General features: G+C 39.9%; 1 protein-coding gene across 2 annotated transcripts in view; it reads right to left on the reverse strand.

Annotated features, from left to right (window-relative positions):
- LOC148374576 (oxysterol-binding protein-related protein 2-like) overlaps positions 1–22,621 on the reverse strand; it is a 27,638-nt gene extending 5,017 nt beyond the window's left edge. The window contains exons 1-19 of one of the 2 annotated variants that reach the window (XM_088338140.1): positions 22,283–22,621; positions 22,138–22,223; positions 21,993–22,067; positions 20,502–20,613; positions 20,348–20,433; positions 18,068–18,112; positions 17,782–17,855; positions 17,097–17,160; positions 16,856–16,957; positions 16,651–16,776; positions 16,499–16,577; positions 16,312–16,418; positions 9,747–9,915; positions 6,372–6,564; positions 4,522–4,597; positions 3,436–3,570; positions 1,336–1,433; positions 1,079–1,261; positions 15–122 (exon numbers count right to left, since the gene is read on the reverse strand). In XM_088338140.1, coding sequence (XP_088194266.1) covers positions 15–122; positions 1,079–1,261; positions 1,336–1,433; positions 3,436–3,570; positions 4,522–4,597; positions 6,372–6,564; positions 9,747–9,915; positions 16,312–16,418; positions 16,499–16,577; positions 16,651–16,776; positions 16,856–16,957; positions 17,097–17,160; positions 17,782–17,855; positions 18,068–18,112; positions 20,348–20,433; positions 20,502–20,613; positions 21,993–22,067; positions 22,138–22,223; positions 22,283–22,448 — 2,084 coding nt within the window. In that variant the 5' untranslated portion in view covers positions 22,449–22,621. The remainder of the gene's footprint in view (positions 1–14; positions 123–1,078; positions 1,262–1,335; positions 1,434–3,435; positions 3,571–4,521; positions 4,598–6,371; positions 6,565–9,746; positions 9,916–16,311; positions 16,419–16,498; positions 16,578–16,650; positions 16,777–16,855; positions 16,958–17,096; positions 17,161–17,781; positions 17,856–18,067; positions 18,113–20,347; positions 20,434–20,501; positions 20,614–21,992; positions 22,068–22,137; positions 22,224–22,282) is intronic. The other variant, XM_088338148.1, reaches the window with a different exon arrangement.
- Positions 22,622–22,902: the final 281 nt, after the last annotated feature.

The raw sequence follows: 22,902 nt of genomic DNA on the forward strand, positions 1-22,902 counted from the left end.
TGCTGCGTCGCTACCTGTGATTGACCACCTCCACGCTGCCGTACTGCTCGATCCAGAGCTGGCCTACGATGACGTTGTGGACGCAGCAAGTTGGGTTGGTCCAGGTGTAGGCTTCATTGTACCTTTGGACAAAGACATATTTTTCACAGGTGTCAAACTCACGGCTCGCCGGCCCAGCGTACAATTCTATCTGGCCCGTGAAATCATTTTAATATACATCTACTATAATGGCCCGGCTCTGTGAAAACCCTCAAACTAGAGATCCCACAATGCAGCGTTTCTGCTGCCGCCACAAGATTTTCCGAAAATGTTCCCGCGACGAGCGCAGCCACTTTTAAAGCAGGCTACAGACAATAAGTCAGCCATTTGAAAAACAAGACCCACAAGTGCATTTATAATGAGTCTTTAGTGATGCCCAGAAATGAACTTCTATCTCATGATGTAAAGGAAGGCTAAACGGAGAAAAACAGGGTGATGTTTCTGTTACTGTGGATTACGCGGATGATAAACCCTCACAATGGCTGAACAAAAATTTGATTAAAAAAACTGAGTCTTTCCAAACGAGGAGAGGCTGAATATGTGTTAGCTGACATTGCCTGTCAACCCGTGTGTCTTCTTTATGGAGCTAATGTGGACACACTTAAAGAATTAAACAAAACTGAGAAATTTGAAACGCCTGAATGCAGAGCAGATCATAAAGAAAGGTGAAGAGTTAAATAGGAATATGAGGATCCAGCATATGTTTTTCACCAAAGCAGTGAAAAGCACAATTTTATTTATATTTTCTTTTTTTTTTCATATTTAGAATTTGTATAATTTTGACAGGAAATATTTTTCTGGAGAGCAAAGTTTTTTTAAGTTATCTAATGTTTAAGTTTGTTTATTCTGGAATAATATTCCGGTCTATTTTAACATTATATTTTTGTGGAAAAAACGTCAAGTTTTAGTGTATCCAAAAATATCCTATTGGCCTGCAACCTAAGGTGTAGTTTGAGTTTTGGCCCTCTGTGCCATTGAGTTTGACGCCCCTTTTTTAGCTCGCTGACATTACAGAGCATAAGCGGAAGGCGACCCTCACATGGGAAGTTCCAGCGTGATGACCCCCTTGGGTTCGGCTTCTATGCTCTTGCCCCAGAGCTTTATTTTGGGGTAGATGGAGCCGTGGAAGACGAAATCCTCTCTGAGGCCCTCGGCGTGAAAGGCACTAACGGGAGGGTGGTGGCTCACCTGCTCAGAAACCCACCTGAAGCCCAAATCATCTCTGCGGGACATTGAGAAAGAGACTAAGTGTCTTTATTGTGGAGGCGAGCGATTCAAACACTTGCTTCAACTGACCTGACAAGCTCGTAGGTCTCGCCCAGCAGCGGGTTGAAGGGCTTGCCGGTCCTCTCCCACTGTGAGGCAACAGCTGACACAGCAAACGCCGCCACACACTGCAAAGTGACAATAGCCGATATTTAATTTGTTTCACAGTAAAAAACAAATGGCTCCTAACTTAAAATGCCTTTTGAACTTCATGTGTATGTAACCTCGCTACAAAAATACATAAACTTTCAAATCAACGTAGATTTAGGTCAAAATAATTTGTGTCATGCATAACATGAGTGGGCATAATTGTGGGCCATCTTGTTGCTACGGGTACCCGGAAAAGCAGTTTCGTCACTTGGAGTCTCCATAGTTTATTTTTTCCTTGTGCTTAGTTTATAGCACTGGTTTTCAGTTGCACAAAGCAATAGAGCGACATATTGTGGTCAAAATATAAACTGTGCCTCTAAGATAAACCCGTTTCACCATTAAACATTTCACTTTGCTTTCTAGCTCTTTTAAGGATTATGACAGTAGTGGGTGCGATACCCTCTTAATGAGTGGGAGATTATTATTATTATTTTAATTTGAAAAGTATTGAAGTAGTTCTATTGTTTTATTCATTTATCTACATGGTTGAAAACCAAAGAAAATTTACAGTGATGCACCGTTTGTCATGGGAGGTATCTGTTCACCGGTGCGCTTAATGACGTGAGTCACTTCCGCCCAAATCATATCATTGTATGGATTCAAGCAGAGTGATTTACACAACCTCATTCAAACACAGGATCTCCTTACTTTACAGGTGACGTTGTTTATACACTGATGATTTATACCATAAGTGGCATGTGTTAACAATAACTCTGACTGTTTGAATGCTGAAAATGAGTGCTTTATTTTGAGTTTGAAGAGGTTTAAAAGACCTTGATGGGTCTATTGAAAAATAAGAGTTCATTACGTAGACAGTTGAGTTTCACCTCTTCGATACAGCGCGTTTCCTTTTATTATTTTTATCCACGTGTATTGGTTTGGAGTTGATATTTGAAAGAGTAATGAACGATTGAGCACTTCAGGTTATTTTATTGAATACCTGTAATAGGATAAAAATGCACTAAAAAAACACTTGTTGAACTTTACAAAGAGAATTTGTCTATTTTGTTCATGGTTAACATGTTTCGTTATTTGACTTTACTGGAGAATGTTTGTTATTGATTAGTGTAAATAAAATACAAGCAAATGGATTCTAGCAGAGTGGTTTACACAGCCTTATTCCAGCACACGATCTCCTTATTTTACAGAAACTAGGTGAGTATGGCCTAGGCCAATTTAATTCAATATAATTGTGTGGTAACCCGGTGTTATCTAGAAACTGTAACATGGGTACTTTACTATATAAACACTATTATAGAATTATTCTCTACTCTATTTCAAATGAAACACATTTTTGCCCAGATAAAGACAATTGTATGAGTAAAATTGTTTTTTTTTTGTTGTTATTTCAGGAATTCAGCATGAGTATGTAGACCACCAGAGCAACAAGTTGAATTTTTATAGTAAAGACTGTTTAGCCCAAAAACTGTAAACACTGGCCTCCGCTTTCCTTCTTTTCATACACATTTGGACAAGGTTTTCATGACTTGGGCTCTTTCACCAGAGGTAAGTTTGTTAAAAAATGTTTACAATGATAATTCAAGATAATCTTTTTAAAAGTCAGACTTATTTCTAACTCAAACTATGGCAATTGAGGTTTTATTTTGAAATCTAATGATCTTTGAAAGACAGCCTACTTCCAGTCTGGGACAAGCAATTTATTTAGCTTGATGAAAGTTAGCATGTGGAGTCCAAGACAAATAGAATCATTGTGGCCTTAGACAATGACTTAATGCATATATTTTCTTACAGCATAAAGACAGCTCCACATGTTCATATAGAGGCCTGTGCCCAAATATGCTCAAGTCAAAAATAACCTAACAAAAACAACCAAGTTCTCATATGAGAACATCAAATTGATACTGATCAAGTCAGTAACAATCAAACCCAATTTCTTATTTTGTGATCCGGGCATCCAGAATTTTTCCTACCCTCTAAATATAAGGTACAACTAAACCGATGCGGCATTGGCTGCGTTACCTTCATCCGTTCGATAGAGTCGGCATTGGCGTTGGCCCGGTGGATGAGGTAGGTGTGCTCCATGTACTCGGTGATCCGCTGGAGGAAGCTCAGCGGCTCGTTTAATATGACCGGCATGGCGATCTTAGACAGCTCCTGAGATGTGACAGAAAATGTGATGTCAACTGCAATAGTGAATTTTTTTTCATTTGTTCCTTGCTCGCATGCCTGTTCCAGGTCAGAGGATGGTGTAATTGTGGCTTACCCACGTATATAATGCAAGCATATTGTAGTAATACCCCTGTTCTAATAATTGTACTAATTGTAAGGTATGTTTCCTGTGGAAACACATTTAAGATACCAAACAAATAGTATGTAAAAATATATTGAAAAAATAAAGACAAGAAAACCAAAACAAGAACTACAAATTCACCCATTAATCTATTGAGATACAAAAACAAAAAAAGTAAATGGCAATTCATTGTCAAGGTAAAAAAACACTGCATTTGAAATCTAGTGAGCCCCAACAGTCATCGCAATGTGGAGAGCATTCAAAGACCTTTTATTAAAAACATACAACTTTTTAATTGGAAAAGTAGAGCAAGATCACTTTTTTTAAACTTGAGCTTTTTTTGTCTCTGATTAGCGCGAACGGCTTCCAGTTTGATATCCTTTTCTAAAACAACAACTTATTACTAGGTTGTTACAATGTAATTCATGTTTTTACCAGGTTGTACTTGTAAGAAGTAGGATTTAGAGAGATTCAATCAACCACTAAAACAGCTGCCTTGTATTTTGGCACAGATTGATTTACATTAGATTTTAGGCCAATTTTAAAAACAATTTTTTAAGAGTTGATCATTTACTTAATGTCACCGATTTCCCATGCTAGTTATACATCGAATGTCCTGAAAATCACAATGACCCAACACTATTGAGCTAAATTCAGTGTTAGGGACACGTTGGTGACCCTTGCGTTAGAATTCATGCAAGTTCGGTTTGTCTTTATGAGGCTGGAAGAGGATTTCGAGTCCGCAATGTGCTCACATCAGCAGATACTAATGAATAAAATGAATACCGGTAATTAAGTCAGCTGGTTGAACTTACCATGCCGATGCATTTTTTCAAGATGCTCCAGATGCTGACATCATTTCGAGAGAACATAGGAGCCGGAAGAGATGTTCTGTGGAGCAGTATGAAGTGGGGCAAAAAAAAAATCAGCTACAACTTTGTAAAAGTTTATCATAATCAAATCACTGAAAGGACAACTCTGCCTTGGATGCAAGCAATACTCATTTTAAAAGCTCCATGCAAGATAATACAGGTGAGCGGTGTCACCCGAAACCTAAAAGAAAATGAGATGCATCAGCCCAGCAACAAGCTTTGTTACTATTACTTCAATTGAGTTTGAACATGTTGCGCTACCACTTTACAGCTTAACACACTCCTATTTGGAGAGAATGAGTATAGTATTTGATCACGAGCATTGACTAGCGCTAAATTTGGAAATTTAGAAATAAAACTCTTTTTGTCATTGTCAAGCGCATTCAGTGGTGTGTTTCTGCATCTCTGCTTTGCAATTATTTGTGCAGCAGGCAGATGGTGTCGACCCAAATGCACGCCATTATTTATCTTAAGTAAATAAGACAGAAAGAGGTTGGGTTGGCGGGGTGGCTTTTGCTCCATCTGCACTTGTAGGAACAGCAGCAGTATTGCAAGATGTACACACTCTTAGCTCCCAGTTTGTTTCCCCTAATGTGGGCCACTGTGTTTAATATTCAAGTGGCCCCTTTTTTTGTAGCTTGTTAGTCAAAATGTGGTCCCTTGGCCACACGTCTGATTTTTATCCAAAGACCCATGTAATAAGTTGTTTCAAATAGTATATTCAATTAACGTATTTTCTATTTTATAAAGGTGCATCTGTTTGTAAGCACACCCCCAAAAATAATCTTGTCATATTTTTTACACAAAGTATATTAGGCACACCGGACTATAAAGCACATGAAATTGAGACTAAAGTGAGAACGTGTGTATTCATGTACAATTGTTGGGTTGTACATGCATTGCCGTGCATATTAATGCAATTATTGAGCAGTCGATAAGTGTTGCTGACCAAAGGGAATCAAACCCGAGTAGGGACGGTGACAGCACCAGCTGCCCCACCATTAGTACAGATCTCATATGAAATCGAATTAGAGCTTATTATTTTTACGGTGCCCCAACACTCACTTGACTAGTGCATTCTGATAGGTTAAACAGTCTCTCTACTTCTACATCTGGTATCAATAACCACTTAGCTTAATATGTATAGATACACAAAAGGGCTTGTGTACTAGTGTTAAAAGACTGTTTTCTTCATTCTCCAAAACTCGGTGGTGGTCTAGTGGGTAAAGCGTCGATGCTCTCGCTGCCACTATTTGGGTTTAATCCTTGTTGCATGTAATATTTTACAATTTAAGTCAGCAATGCTTATTGATTAGATAAATCATTGCACAGTCATTGCACAAATGCAATAATATACAGTCAAATATATTCTGCCCACTGCCCGATGATTGCTGGGATGGGCTCAATGCGACCCTACTGAGGATAAGCGGTGCAGCTAATGAGATGAGATATATTCTGCAGTATAGAAGGTGCACTAGGTTTTAAGATGCACTCACATTACTTTTTATGGTGCACTTAAAATATGCCTGAAAATACAGAAGCTTTAATGAGTTGATATTTGAAGATAAAGCAAGGTTGGAAGGAGCCTCAGCAGAAATAAAAGACTGCCCCAGCAAAGCGCTCAGTTTCGGGGATGATTGGCAAGGACATCAAAACAGCGTAGATCAAACGCGTCGTTACAACTTCTTACTCGGTAAAATTGCTATTAAACTTGCATGCTGAGACATCAAGATTGTAGACTTGGAGCAGAGACTGCATCACAAAAACCACCAAAAAACAAGAGTATTTCCCACCTGTGCTTCTTGGCGGCATGGTTCTGGCTGCCATGGTTACTCTCCCCTGACATTCCGGCAACGCCCACGAGCGCTCCGGGATGGCAACGGCTGCTGCTGCTGCTGAGCAGGGGGGCGTCTCTCCCCTCGTCCTCTTCGCACGAGAAGCTGGCCACAGACAAAAAGCCGCTCACCGATAGCTCCGACTCGGACTCTGCGGGACACATGGAAATAAATTGCCGTCGGTAAATAAACAACTCAGTTTGCTCGATGACTCCTCCCTGTCCTCCTCCTCCTCCCCTGGCAGCCTGGCCCTACTTGAGTATCGTCTTCCAATGAGAACGTCCTGTGACGGTTTGCTCGCAACTCACCTATTTAAACCAGTCGCTCGGGCAAGCTTGTTTGTTACTTTTTTGGACAGTCATGATTCAAGCGTGTTGCGGGACAGCATTATTGCACGTTCATGAGCAATTGCCCACCAGGGTGTAAAATTATGATTATTTTTTTTATGTAGCTTTTCGCAGAAATTGCCCAGGAAGTGCTTAGCTTAGTGCCCACAGGGTTCAGAATTTGTGGCCAATACAGCCGTCCCAGAGAGGGAGACTTCTGATGAGCAAACACTTAGTCGGAAAAAGCAAGCCATCCGGATTTACTGGAGAAAGTCTTGCCTAGATGATGACGCAAACTTTGAATACACATGGGACATTGTACCATTTGAAAATAAAAAACAACAATTTAGTCAAACCTGCAAAATCCTGAATAAGGGTATTAATATGCTTTATCAGTATTTAATAAGGCATGTTTAAGGACTGTACTTCCAAAATTCTTTCAACATGTGAACTGTGCAACAAGGGAGGAAAAAACTTGGGACCGCGTATACAGCAACATAAAAAACGCATATAAAGCTTCCCCCCTCCCCCACCTAGTCAATTCCGATCACCTATGTCTGTCCCTCACCCCCTCATACACCCCCATCCGAAGAAAAACAAAGCCTGTAACAAGGACAAAACAAACGTGGCCTGAGGGAGCCCTGTCTCAGCTGCAGGACTGTTTTTGTCGACTTGCTGGGAGGTATTTGAACACCATGACCTACAGAAATTTACTGACACCGTTTTATCCTACATTCAATACTGCACGGATGAAGTCACAGTAAATAAAACAAATCAAGGTCTACCCAAACCAAAAACCCTGGATGTCCAGCGAGGTGCGCACCCTCCTCAAACACAGCAACACCGCCTTCAGATCTGGAGACAAGGCTCTTTACAGGGTGGCCAGGGCTGACCTGAAGAGAGGCAATAAAAAAGCAAAGGCAGCCTACACGAGAAGGATCGAACACCTCTTTGCTGGAAATGACCCGAGGAGGATGTGGCAGGGCCTTGAACACATCACTAACTTCGGAGGCCACAACCTGGCAACTGTTGAGGCTGATGCTTCACTAGCTGCGGACCTTAATCAGTTCTTTGCTCGCTTTGAAGCTGAAAGGCCACAAACAGCCACATCACACCCACCAACAACCAGCAGCAACACACTCACTGTTCCGATCCGCTGGCTGGGGTCTTCACCACCATCTTCAACCGGTCCCTGTCACAGGCGACCGTCCCACCTTGCCTCAAAACCTCCACCATCATTCCCCTCCCCAAAAAGTCAGCAGTGGAAAGCCTCAACAACTACAGGCCTGTCGCTCTTACGCCTGTGGTTATGAAGTGCTTCGAGAGGTTAGTGTCCAGGTACATCAAAAACTCTTTGCCACTCACACTGGCCCCCTACCAGTTTACCTACAGGGCAAACCGCTCCACTGACGGCGCCATAAACACAGCACTTCAGACCGTGCTGAAACACCTGGACCACCAGGGGAGCTACGTCAGAATGCTCTTTCTGGACTTCAGCTCAGCCTTCAACACCATTATCCCGGAGACCCAGGTGGAGAAACTCACACACCTAGGACTCTCTCCCTCCATCTGCCACTGGATAATGGACTTCCTCTCAAACCGCCCACAGTCCGTGAAACTCGGTAACCACGTCTCTCCCACCCTAACACTGAACACTGGCTCCCCCCGAGGTTGTGCACCGAGATCCCTGCTTTTTACCCTCTACACCTCCGACCCACCTCACAAACATTAAGTTCGCCGACGATATCACCTTGAAGATATATATACACGCGCACATGTATACACAAGCACACATATATATATATATATATATATATATACACACGCGCACGCCTACGCGCACACACACACACTATACATGATCACAAAGAAACAAATTAATAGTTGAAAAACATTTTTAATTAAAATGTGTTTAATTTCTTTTGACAACTTGTATTGTTTTCTATGATGGGAGACGGATTATTTTCTGGCAAGTTTTTCATTGGTATTTAAACAAGAACCAATTGATTATAATTTTGTGTCATTATAGTTATTATTTTATAATGGTATTGGTCAGTGCACATAGGTTGAACTTATTAAAACTATCATTTTCATTTCTTAATGTTGTATTTTTTTTCTATTTAAGGGGCAAAATATGGACCACTCCGAAGCATAAAAAACAAAAGTTGTTGTTTAATCAAAACTGATCAATTTCCTAGGTATATTTTACACAACAGCAACTGCTTTTCCTATGGAAAATAACACTCAATGATTTTACTTTTTTTTCCTTCCACATAAAGGACTAGTTTAGTTTAGTTAGAATTAACATTTTCTCAAATGTTCAAATAAGGTTAAGGGCACGGGGATAAAGATACGAATATTTTTGGTTTATACAAATACTCCCACCAGCTTCCCCTCTCAGTACATTCAGATCCAGAAATTTCCCACACACATTCCTACTTCAACATCTAATCCAATAACGCTCTCCCAACAGTCTGTCCATCTGCCACTACGATCCATGTGTACTTATAGACATTATTCTTTCTAAACATGCTATATCCTATCAGTAACTCCCGCTCCAGACCCATTTCAATCAGTCTCTCACCACTGTCATTCTCTCATGGGGCACCAAATCTTTTGAATAACCCCTTCCATCCTTACATCACCATGTCTGGCATTCAAATCTCCGAACAAAACCACATAACAATTCACTCCAAACTATGCAACAGAGGTTGGCAAATATCCCCAGAATTCATTCCTCTCTTCCTCACATATCTCAGCACCTGGACCATACACACTCAGAAACACCCATATCTTGCTTCTCCACCTCACCTTAACCCACACCAATTTTAACACCTTCCACTATAGTACTCTACCTTTTACGCTCTTACTAACTAACAAAGCCACACCTTTCCTAGCTCTCCCTGTCCTCACACCTGACACTCCCCCCACCACATCGCCAAAACATGTTAACATGGAAGTCAAATGTGTTTCTTCCCTAGCACTTGTTTATCTCGGACATACCAACCTGACACAGCATCATAGAAATCATCTTCAGCGAGAGTGCCGAGTGTTGGCGACCTCTTGTTCTTGCTCAGAGATTGCTTAAGTTCATGGTGCTCTGTCGCGATGGTCTGCAGCGCTTCCGTCAGAGCTCGGTTCTTCTCCTCCTCCTGCTCCAACTTCAGACTCCAAACCTGGGAAAGTGCCACAAGAACCGGAATATTGAACTCAGACAAAAACATACTGTTTGCTGGGCAGACCTCTCTACATTATATCAAACATGCCTATTCCCATCATTGTAATGGACATTTTTGAGTGCTAGTCAAAAACAAAGCAATGAGTGTGCATTGCCCACAATCTAACATTTTGCAAAGGTCACTTAAGTTTTGATAAATCGTGCACGCATTGTTGTGATCCTGCCATTAGATCAGACTTCTTCTGTTCAGAACCAAACACATTGATGCCAGCTATAAGAGTGACATAAGATTGAGTGTCCCTTTGTGCAACATGAACCACGCCACGGAAACAGCTTCAGTATCAATGATCAGTTGTAATGCAAATCTGGTAAAAATCAATTCCACCGCTATAACGGTTTAAAAAGGGTGTGAAGAAAATAGCATTTTTATGTAAAAAGCGCACCTCTAATTTTTTATTAAAAAATCAGTATAACATTTTGTGTGACTTTTTCCCGGCTCAAACTAAGTGTTGAAAGTGTCGATCGTTGAAGACACGCGGCTATGATTCAAATCATTTATTGACAACTATGAACCCAATGCATAGATAAAATTTACAAAACAATTATTTCATGTCCTTCAAAGTCCGATTCATCATCAAATACAGAGTTCTTTTCCTCTTTGTGCTTTTTTGCGTTTATTTATATTAGGACGACTTTCTGTTTTTTTCATTCACTAACTTTCATCTCTGGTACTGTAAATAAAAATAGTGTGATGATGATATGACTTCTAATGTGTGTTAAGTCAAGTCAAGTCACATTTATTTATATAGCCCATAATCACAAAAATGTCTCAAAGGACTGCACAGGATTACAATTACAAAATTGCACAATTACCTGATCTTAAACCAGCCATTACACACAAATACAGTACTACTGCCCGCGCGAACTTCACTGATTATATTTCATGCACGTTCTTAAATGCCTGATTCACTCTGGGAAATCTCATAATATTCCACTCCCCACCTCAAAACATTTGCTCCTTGGATGTATGCAATTCACGTAGGTCACCCTTTTTTGGGGCGGCATTAGCTCAGGAGGTAGAGCGCTAGTCTGGGGATCAAGAGTCCGCAGATTCGATTCCCGGCTCCTCCGTGTTATAGGTCGAAGTGTCCTTGGGCAAGACACTGAATCCCTAATGCCCCCAATAAGCAGGTTGGCACCTTGCATGGCTGCACGGCCGCTATTGGTGTGTGAGTGTGTGTGAATGGGTAAATGTGAAGCACAATGTAAAGCGCTTTGGGACGTTTTCATTGTCTTGAAAAGCGCTATATAAATGCAGATCATTTCATTTTTTTTACTTCAAAGGGGTGAAATTCTCCTAAAAGGTAAGAGATTTTCATGTCTGATCAAAAGTTTTAAAAACTGACACATAAAACTAACATACATGCATTAAAGCTCTCTCAGCTACAAAGTTTTGCCTCCTCCAAAACTTGGGTTATTCTTGAGACACCTCTTAGCTCACAGTTTGCGTTTCCTGGCACAAGAGCGTATCCAGGAAGTGAGCAATTTGTAGTGTAGACATTTGTTCCAGCTCTCCCCCCACCCTCTCCATGTCCCCTCCGAGGCGCAAAAGCCTCTATTTTAAGCCCCATTGATGTCGTGTGCCATCGCCGTGCCGACAGGAGAACTGGGAGGGATGCTCGTCCTTGGCAAACACCCTTAGAGAGAGAGCTAAGAGCTGCTGCTAAATGATTTTAGTAAAAGCCTCAAACAGCATATCCTCCTAATGCATGCAGACTGAACAGTCTGTAAGTGCGTGTATATATATATATATATATATATATATATATATATATATATATATATAAATATATATATGCCATGCACACAGAGAAAGAGTCCATTCAAAATGCTGATAGACGTAGTTAAACAATATAAGGCATGACAATAAAAGGGGGAAATCAGTGGAGAGTATAGCTGATACATTTCCCATGGGCTACAAATGAACATCAGAACCAAAATTTTATGTATAGAGTAAAAGCTCGTGATCACTTTGGTTGTACAAGATTGGTTTAAAAGCTGATCTATACTATTCTAATCAAAACAGTGTGAAAATAGTTTTTTGTCTCCTTTTTTGAAATAACAGTGCCTGTGACAGATTAGCTTCTCTGTGTCACCATGAAGCAGATTCATGATGGAAAACAACAAGGTTTTATTAGGCATATGTACTCACAAAATGCAAAAAAAATGACACGAAAAACAAATGCAGAAAGGCAGAGGGATAAGACAACAAAACTAGATACTAGTCATGTCTTGGTCTGATATTTAATACCATCCATCGATCCATTTTCTTCCGCACATCCGTGGTCGGGTCGCAGGAGCAGAGGCCTCAGCAGAAGCCCAAACATCCCTATCACCAGCCACTTTGTCCAGCTCATCCGAGGGGATCCCAATGCGTTCCCAGGCTGGCCTAGAGACGTAGTCTCTCCAGCTTGTCCTGGGTCTTCCCCTGGGCCTCCTGCCGGTGGGAGATGCCTGAAACACCTCCCTCGGGAGGGCGTCCAGTACAAAGGAGTCGCCTGGGGGCGTGCTCTCAAGCACATCCTTTAAGAAGTCCAAGGGTGGTTACTCTACTTTTTGGTGCATAAGCACAAACAAAAGTCAGGACCCGTCCCACCACCCGAAGGCAGAGGGAAGCTACCCTCTCGTCTATTGGGGTAAGCCCCAACGTACATCTGCTGAACCCTGGAGTAACTAATATGCCTACACACTACCATGGGCAATTCCAGAGTGGAAGAAAGTCCAACTGCTCTTTAGAGGTCTGGTACCAGAGCCCAAGTTGTGTGTTTGGAGGTGAGTCAGACTATATCAAGTCGGAACAAGCTTGGGCTCCTTTCCTGCCAGAAATGTGACATTCCATGTCCCAAAAGCCAGTTTCTGTAGCTGGGGATCGACGCGCCAAGGACCCATCCCTTAGCTGTTACCCAACACTCTGCACACCAGAAATTTCGGTTTTACCCAAAATTTGGTTTCTAATTTTTAAGATGAGTTTAAAAGCTGATACAATAAGTGATTGGATTTTACATTTCCATCATAAAAAATAGGACATAAAGCAATACACGCAATTAACAACCAGTACATTTGTCATGATGTTCGGAGCGTTTTGACTGATAATCAAGGAGAGAGCGAGAATCAATGGTTGCATGTTTGTCACTATTTGCTAATAATGTTGCTCTTCTTTGAATACTACGCTTGTTGGGGTTGATCTGCTTTCTAAAACATAGATTTTGAAAAATAGAGAGGGCTTTGAGGTGAACCCTTAGAACAGGTTAGATTTTTACATGTATGCTCCTTGCAAGTTCAAAATTTCATTTTTGTCTCCATCCCTTGTTTGAGTGTCTATTAAACTATGAACCCATAAAATCCCTTATAGTTTCACAGAGCAGTAATAAAGCACAATTTGAGCAACCTTAAATTGGCAGTATTGAATCATAATTGGGCTTAACTCCAGAGAGCTTTTCAAATTCGGTGACAGGTGGGACTTTTCGTGCAATTCTTCGAGCTGATTGGATGTTGTGTTATCACCACTTGTCATGGATCACCAGCGTAATATTACAAGCCTCAGTAAATTATCTTTTTGTTTTACGTTTACAAGAACATTACCTCACAAAGCAAGGTTAAAGGTGCAAATGAATAACAGCCACCAAATACATTCAATAATAGTATCTCCTCCTGTTTGTGTCCTTTAGATTTTAAGAATTTTGAAATAGATTTTTGCACATCAAATTACGACTTTCCAAGTGTACTTTAGACTTCCAATGGGGACATATCCATCCCCTTAAGACCTACAATGTTTATTTTTTGTTATTGGGAGGTACTTTGAAAAAAAAGTTTAAATGTAAATGAACATTATACATTTGTAGGCCACTGGTCCAGACATTTTGATGATTCAATGCATTGAAAATGGAAGGAAACCCCTTTTTTGTTCCTAATAAATGAGATATTGTACTTATAGTTAGAAAAATTCCTAACTGTCTGTAGCTTATTGCATAATGGGAGCGCATCCTTTCCAACACTTTTACGTAACGCTCTCCCACTTAAGTTTACAAGTTACAACAGGCTCAAATTTGGTCGTTGCCCAAGTGGGTCAGATTACGTGTATATTGCTGAGTGGCGACATCATGTTTTCTTTTTAACCCTTGAAGAGATTAAACGTGCTTCTCAATCGTTAATTTGTACAGACATTGCGACAGCATATGACAGGAGGAGGTTACATAAACTTAATGGGATAGTGGAATTAGTGTTAATGCCATATTACAGCCCCTCTCAACACTAGTCAAAATATAATCCATTTATTGTGATGAAGTGGCAGCAGTTTAGATCGTGAGGTCGTTTTCAAACAATAGAAAATAATTTAGCACGCATTGTTCTCTCGTTTCCTACGCTCCGTGCCCTGTAAAATTACTGATTTAGCTCTGGTTGGTCCTTCTGACAGGAGTGCAGATGTTGGCAACTCATGCAATGTTGATGTGCTCATGTAATGCACATGTCTTTGTGTACTCAGTTTAGTCATAAAAAAGAAAACATAGATAGAACCGAACTGAAGCGATTTATTGTGCACTGTAATGAAATACTGTACCATCATATCCATCAAAGACTGGAGCAACCTAAGAGGAGTAGAGCCAGTCTGTGTGGCAGTCATTAGAAATTTGAACACATTCATTTTTATATTTTAAATTCAATTAAATGAGGCAGTAAAAATAAAAGTATCAAACTAAAAAAAGACAGCAGATTGCGGAAAGAAAGACTGTCTGGAGAATCAGTTTTGCCGTTTTTTACCTGAATGAGAAAGCAGTCCTCGAGTTTCCTCTTACTTTGCTCCTAAAAATAAAAGCAAGCCAGCCAGCGTGATATCAGGACACTCGCCCGAAACTAGACTGGACAGTATGCACGCACGCTGCACACAAAACACCTTAGCTTCCTTCCTCGACAAGCCCCTGGACACTATGAATGGTATAAGTGAGCATGCACTGATCTGCGAGCTAAATGCAGACCAAAGCATAAAAGGGGATCTTTTGTCAGTGATTACCACACTGACAAATGCTACAACTATCTCCTCCCCACACGATGTCACATCCCTGCCACTGGGGCAAGCAGTCCAGGACACGTGTCTTTGACATCTTAAACCACAGCAAGTAAATAACGCACAACTTAAACACGGAAAAAAAACAATCATGTTAAACAAACCGGTATAAAAATGGTCCTGTGTTGATGTATGATTTGACCCTTATCCCCCAATATATTAGGTGTCCTTACTGATATGGGTGGGGGGACAACGATTAAAAGAAAGGTCTACAAAAGTGATTTAGTTAGTTATACCAACTAGAATCGACGTATTGGTACTTTATTTGCATTTCCAGCATTCTCAATGTCCTGCTGCATACTGCCACTAAGAGGTCAGTCAGAGTACTGCAGTACCACCCTATTCTGCTGTGGTAACATTTACACAGAACAGCGCGGATGTTATGAGTCAGGTACGAAAATGCGCTATTTGGAGCCGGAAAAAAAGGCAGAAAAAAGAAAACAAACACATTCAAAGAAGGACTGTTCTCATTCAATTAACTCATCTTGGACTTTTGCCTAGCATATATAATTTGTACGGTAATTCCTGAATCGATTACATTTTGATTGATTTTTCAGGTTTAATTCAGCACATTCAATTCAATAGCAAATAAAATACTGTACATTTATGTAGGAGCAAGTAATATGGCACATACGTCACAGATTAAAAAAACTAAGCAGAATTTTTTCTCACTTTTTTTTAATGTAAAGGACAAATTTACAACATTTTGTGTTATGCAGGTGTACACATAAAATAAATCAGTTCTCCTCCAGCTATCCTTAATGACTAGTTTTATAATGCGAACATTTTCATCAAAATGTTTATGTGCAAACAAAGTGTGGCAGACGGTAATATGAAATAAAACCTTTGACGAGTCCAGGAATACAGTACAGGACGAAAATGATTTTGTTTGTTGGTCCAGGCATTCGGGAACAGGCCTAACTGGAGAAACTGCATCGCATAAATACAGACGGACTAACTACAAAATGACTCAAAATGAATGTCAATAGGGAAAAGCTCAAAAAAAGGAAAAGTTTGACACTTGAGTTTTTAAATCTATATCAGATCAATATAATCTGGAACAATCTTATTGAAACATACACATTTTTCATGGTTTCTATCATCTTTTAGCATTTTATGATATTTTGCAAGATTATTAAAACCCCAAATATTCATAAATATAATAATTTAAAATATTTTTATAGCAACCACCACAAAAAAAAACAAATACATGTACTTTGCAAATGTCAAATCAATCTACATTGAATTAAAATAAGTCAAGGATAATAGTACCTCCTCTTGTTTGGACAACAGTTGAAGAAATAGCTGGAGCGCAGCGCAAGTTTCACTGGACAGCTCGCTGGTTTCTTTGGCTTTAAGGAGAAGTGGTGCAGCCAGTGCTGGTAGTGTACAAAAGAATTGTCTTACTAACTTTTACCTTTAAATTAAATTTATAACTAATAGTGCAATGTAAGCTTACCATAGTTTTCCTCATTCTTCACCATTGAAAGAAAAACAGACACCTCTTTTTCCAGCTTCTGCTGGCATGCACTGGCGGCCTACAAGTCATTGGAGAGAACATTTTGAGAACCCACATGATCTATCGTATATTCCAGTTTGTTTTACTTCTACCTGCAAAGCTTCACTTGTGTTTTTCGTCACAAATCGACAGTCACTGTCCACGTCACCTAAGCTCAATAAGCGTTTGCTCTGCTTAGTGCCATAAAAGGAGTGTGCCTCAAAGGCTTCCAACCATCTCTGCAAGGAGATTTAACGGCGGCATTTAAACATACATGTCACAGCAATGAAGCAACGCAGTAGAACAGATGCCGGTTACTTTTTGAGTTGCCACAGAGTCCGTCTTAGAGGGGACTTTAAAACACAATGTGGAGTTGTCTGCGCACTTCAGCATGAAGAAGCAATTGTCACATGGTTTGACCTGGAATGACAAAAAGTCCGTATCAACGCCAAGAAAATTGTTAAGATAACATTAGTCAGGCAAACGAGCAGTCAAACAGCAGTCTGTGCTCACATGCACATTTTCTATATCACAGTAGGATGCAATCTTCTCGACATACCATGCAGTAAGCTTGGGCTAAAGATTTAGAGCCCTGTTTTCTTACACCAACCTCCGATCCACCCCTAGAAATAGAAAGACCAATCTCTTAAAAAGTCACACCTGCCATTTGTTTAAGAAAACTGAATGCAAACTTCCCCTTTGAATCAAACTATTTTGTTGTGGCAATAAAATATTGGTTTTCTTGGAATGAAGTACTTTTCGTAATTGGACAGTGTAATGTTTGAACACTAGATGTCGCTGAAGTCTATAGTGCAATTGAAAACACCCGCTACAAACTACAACGTAGAATACAAACTAGAGAGGCTCAAAGTGACCATACAACACCATTATTCTTCTGATTTACTTGCCCGGTTTTGGCCAACTTCTCCAGTACACAAGCATAATGTCATGTACAGGTTCCAGTATTCCTTCAAGTGATGAAGTCAGTCACATTTGTGATAAATTTATTTTAAGGGGTTGAGTAGAAAGGAAAGAGAAGAGAGGGTTGTTTATCAGAATGCTGCCAGAAAAAGTGGACCTTAATAAAACAGATCAGACGCCATACATTTTTGATCTCCAATGAAAACAGTAAACATTCAAAAATGCTGACTGCGAGAGCTGCTTGTACACCAACAAAACTGTTGCAAACAGTGTACTTTTCATGATAAAAATGTTAAAGGCACATACAAAATTTGAAATCTTACTGTTTGGAGTACCAAGAAACCGTTCCTTCCTCAATGACTACCCAATGTAGACGCCAGCCAAATAAACGTGAACTCTGCGGGACGGAAAGAATAACTATAAACAACAAATTAATGTAATAAAACAATATCCAGTTTTGTCAAAAAAATAGTCATTTCAAATAAATTTACACTGCTGAAAACAAGGCTACGATTTTCAAAGCCACATTTCCACTCCAGGTAATAAGGTCTGACAAAGTTCATTGCTTGTGCTATTGAGAGACAAAAAGACACTTTGACATCTGTGTACCTTCCAAAGAGGGCCTTCCATCCTCTGCATTCTGCTCTTCGCCTCCTTTTTTTGAAAGAAAGTGACAATCGTCAGAGTGAGCAGACACTGCTATTATTTCCATCACGTTGAGGCTGAATGAGTTTGGCACACTGGTTTACTTTCAACAAGGGATCAGGTGTTTGCCCAACAGACATAGTGAGAGGCAAAAACAATTTGACCATCCCAACCAAAGAAAGTACTGAATTTTGGGGACTATAAATTGCTCTGGAGTTTAGGTCGCACCAGCCAAAAAATGCATAATTAAAAAGGAAAAACATATACAAGTCGCACGTAAAGTATAAGCCGCATTTTTGGGGTAGATTTATTTGATAAAATCCAACACCAACAATATGCCATTTTGATAGGCAATTTAAAATGCCTGGTCAGTAACAACGTAACATATTAAGAAGGCGGGACATTTCATTCAGGGGTACATTTTTCGGCACGACATGGCAAGGTTGAAGATATCAACACAGGTCTGTAGCGTCCTCTTGTGGTTTTGTGTGAAAATAACATGTGAAATGATATGCCGGCAATACAAAAATAAAAACAACTCAATGATTTAACAATGTGTTAATAATTTCACATACAGACGCTGCCCTACTTATAAAGGAAATTGTTCGTAAGTTACTTCAGTGCTACATTTTGTCTGGAATGTATGTTTAAGGTTTATACAAGTATGTTTAAGGCCTGTATTGTTTTGTACTAAAAAATAAACAAATAAAATAATATGCTCTATAAAGAAAAATAAAGTGAAGTTTAATTTACTTGTGGAAGATGGACTTCAAGAGTTAGGCTACTTCTTTCTCTGTGGTAGATAGTGGGCAAAAAAAAGCGATCCAACCATTTTCTGAGCAGCATCAATCTTTCCACTTTCATTTCAAAAGAAACGACTCGCCTCTTCTTTACACCAACCATATCAAATGGATGCACGAGATATTAAACAATAAAAACATAAGAGTTCTTAGCGCGCTAAAAATACAGTACACGTAGTATGTTTACACATGAATTAGGAAGTAAAAGCCGGATTTCTTCAAGGTGGATGCTGGGTGAGCTCTCACGCCGGTAGCGGCGGAAAGAAGCACTACAGTAATGTCCTTTCTCTGAAAAAGGTGCACCCAATAAAAAAAAAAAAAAAACTCGAACTTATAACAATGTCCGAATATTTTCGACATCCCGCAAAAAATGTTCGTTTCTACCGTTATTCTTAAGTCGAATGGATAAGCGTCTGTATAAGTCTTATTCTATGAAAAAAAGCGACTTATACTCCCAAAAATCCGGTATTCAAAGCCACATTGTGTTTCATCAAATCTAAAAATGTTAAGGGTTTAATTTTGTATCTTAGGACAGAAATGTGAAAGTGTGTCTCATCACCCAGTGAGCCTTATATACCGCAGAATACAGCGGATAAAATTGGTATTGTATGGAGAAATTATAACGACCATATTTGAGAAATTATTAATCAATATTCATCGCAAGATAAAACCGCAATACATTATGTGCCACAAGATTCAAACCCAGGTTGGTGGTCAGGGCATCAATAATTTACCACCAGACCTCCAGAGGAACAAATAAAAAAATTAATTTGGGGTTATCACATTATCACACCATTTTTACTCATGGTGCTAGAAACACTTATTTGGAGAGCGCACTCTGAAACAGAATCTCCAGTTCTTTACCAATGAATGTTAAAGAGAGAGAAAACAGAAAGTCTTAAAAAAAAAATACCTATACAAGCTCTTTTACCAACGTATACATCTTAATTCGCAACATTATTAACGCACAGGTGATGAAGAGGAGAGAGACTGTTTAATCTATCAGAATGCACTAAGCAAATCAGTCTTGTGGCACCATGAGTCAAAAGTTGGCACTCTCAATGTGCCTACTCCCGTTCGATTCCCGTTGCATACACTTGTCTTCCGATTTTGATCAGCAAGACTAATCGACGGATCAACCTTTGCAATATGCCGTAAGTATAATTCATACGGTAGCTCTTACTGTAGTCTCAAAGTCATGTGCCTTACAGTTTGGTGCACCATATATTTGTAAAATATGTCACAAAAGAACATTTTTGGGCGTGTGCCTTATAACCCAGTGCGACTTATAGTGAGGAAAATACGGTACCTGGATTTTAATACTTATTGGAAAATTCACACCACCCTATCTTTAACTAAAATTATTTTCAATCTTGTGTTTCTGCCAGGATGACCGTTAATAATTTTATACAAAATATTTAAAGTGACAAAACTTTGAGCATACTATCTCAGACAGAGCAGAGACATCCCCCTCTCTGGCGGCGTCCAGCAGGCTCTCCTCCCGCTGCCTCATTTCTCTCCTCTCAGCGGCTTGAAAACAGACAAATATAAAATCGAACGCCTTTGGAGAACCAAACTCACTTATGATGCCATTGTACCCTCGAGCATGGTCACGATTTCGTCGTCCTCTGTGATGTCTTTGGGCATCTGTGCCGTGCTATTGATGACGCTTGCCGAAGCGTCGTAACGCAGCAGAGACAGAACAATATCCTGAGGGGCAACAGAACCAAATAAAAAATAGCACAGTATTTGAAGATCGATGCGAGTTTGTTGATGCCATTATTGGAATAAAAATGTCAAAGCTCTGTTTGGCACTTCGAGTTTTCTATTGCTTTTTGGGTGACAATTGTTTGAAAAACAAGAACGAAAGAAAACTGAAGTTACATCGATCATATACTATTTAACATATTCTAGTAAAGTTAAACTATTCAGTACACAGTATTTCTAACAAAATCGAAAGGATAAAAACCTTCTGAAAAATTAAAGAGACATGGTATAATATTCAACCACTAGATGGTGCTGTATTGTGTAGTGCAAGTGAAAATGAGTGCTATTAAGCACCTGGCGGAATACAAACTTCTAAGATTTAAAGTGACCAAACTGTACCATATTACTTTTCATTTACATGCTCAGCCTTGTCCAACTTCTCCAGTGCGAAGCATAAAGGTTTTTTTTGCATTACCATAGCAACACATTTCTCGACCTACAATTATTTTTTTTAAAAAAGAAAGTTTATAAGGTAGTTCATGTATTTCTCCTTATTGTTCAAATATTTCTTGTTTTTTGGAATGTCTTTTTTGCCACATGAAGGTGCTAAATAATACACAATGTCCGTTGTAGTACTTGCTTATAGTCAAGTCAGCTGTGCCGGTTTAATTTCTGCTCCAAATTGTTTACGTCACGTGTTTTCAGATATGGTGACCATTTGGTGATTACGAAGATGACCACATATTTACACCTGGGCTACAAGAAAAGGTGGATGAGGGCTGTGTCATATAAAATGTCAGGCCTCTTTTTGGAGAAGATGGTGTCAGGGTAACCACACTGTGGAGAATAGTGCCAGATTGCAACACAAACACGTCTTTTTGTGCTGTCGTCAATGGTGGTTTCTGCAGTAACAGACCAAATTGCATTTACTTGTTAAGCATTCCTTGAGGGTTAAAGGAAACTTCAGCGACCTGACATTGACGCCGACGAAACAGAAATAGAGGTGTAGCGTTTTTGATGGACAACTTCAAATGCTGTACAATCTGCATGCATAAATCGAGGACTTGATGGAGTTGAATTAGGAAGTTTAAATACCGCGAGTATGTCGTAAATATTGAATAAAGTTCTGTCAAACCTCCCATTTTTTCTCCTTTTACGTATTACATGAATGATGTTGACAAACATATGGACTAATATCAAAAGTGTTAGTAACGTTTCCAGACATCAACGCATGCGTTGTGGAAGAGCAGCTCGCCATTTTCCTCGATGCCGCCCAAAAAAAAAAAAAAAAGAAGAAGCCGCACCGTATCAAAGGCTTCATTGTTTAAAATGTAGCAGCTTGTTGTCTGGAGTTTGCAGCATTTGTTTGGATTTTTGAGTACCTTTCTTCCCCTAATAGCTGCTTTGTGCAAAGGTGTGTCGCCCATGTCGTCCACCATGTTCACATCAGCACCTGCCTGCCAGGTGAACATGAAAAAAAACTGTTTAGGAATTAGATTTATTAAAAAAACGTGATGTCATTTTTACTTTTAGAAGCTGATCAACGACGTCCCAGTGTCCATGGTAACATGCCAGGTGAAGGGGCGTACACCCCGCGCTGAATTTTGATTTTGCTGCGAGGGAAATTCGTATAAATAAACATTATAAGTCACACACATTTAAAAGGACCTACATCGACAGTTAATGTTAAGAGAAGTGAGCTGTTGGATGCGGGACTTTAGGGGCAGCCGAACTCGAGAGGAACTCCCGTCTTTTGCCGACTCGAGGGGCTGTTCGTCCTCCATGTCGTCAAGTGAACCGAAAAAGCGCAAAACCTCCCCTTCTCGCACGTATAGCATACGTTTGTTAGGGTATCAAGAAACCGCGACGACAATGACAGATCCTTATGGAATATTAGAGACCTTACATTCGAGTTTTGGGGGGCCGACGCGAACAAGTTTAACCTTACTTTAGCAGTCCAATCAGCTGACAGCTGTGGGCTAAAGTGACGTGACCTCAGCAAGAGCTTCCCTTGGGGACTTGCGACGGGTGTTCTAACGAAAAGTCCTACCCTTTCCGTAGGCTGACCCAAAACGTATTTTGTAGCAATGAAAGAGTCAATTACCTTTGACTAAATATAAACTACAATTTTAAGTACTCCTCGCTTTAACTAAATGCTTTATCGCTTTCAAAAGCACACATGATTTATCGGTGAATATTTCCCGGGAAAATACAATCAGCCACGTGCGCGTGCATGTACGTTAAGCATTGGTAGGGCGTCTTGATGGGTAAGAAGAATTTCAAAACAACCTT

Source organism: Urocampus carinirostris, chromosome 1 (assembly GCF_059441175.1).
Source record: "Urocampus carinirostris isolate Australia breed hairy pipefish chromosome 1, RoL_Ucar_1.0, whole genome shotgun sequence".
Taxonomy (NCBI): Eukaryota; Metazoa; Chordata; class Actinopteri; order Syngnathiformes; family Syngnathidae; genus Urocampus; species Urocampus carinirostris.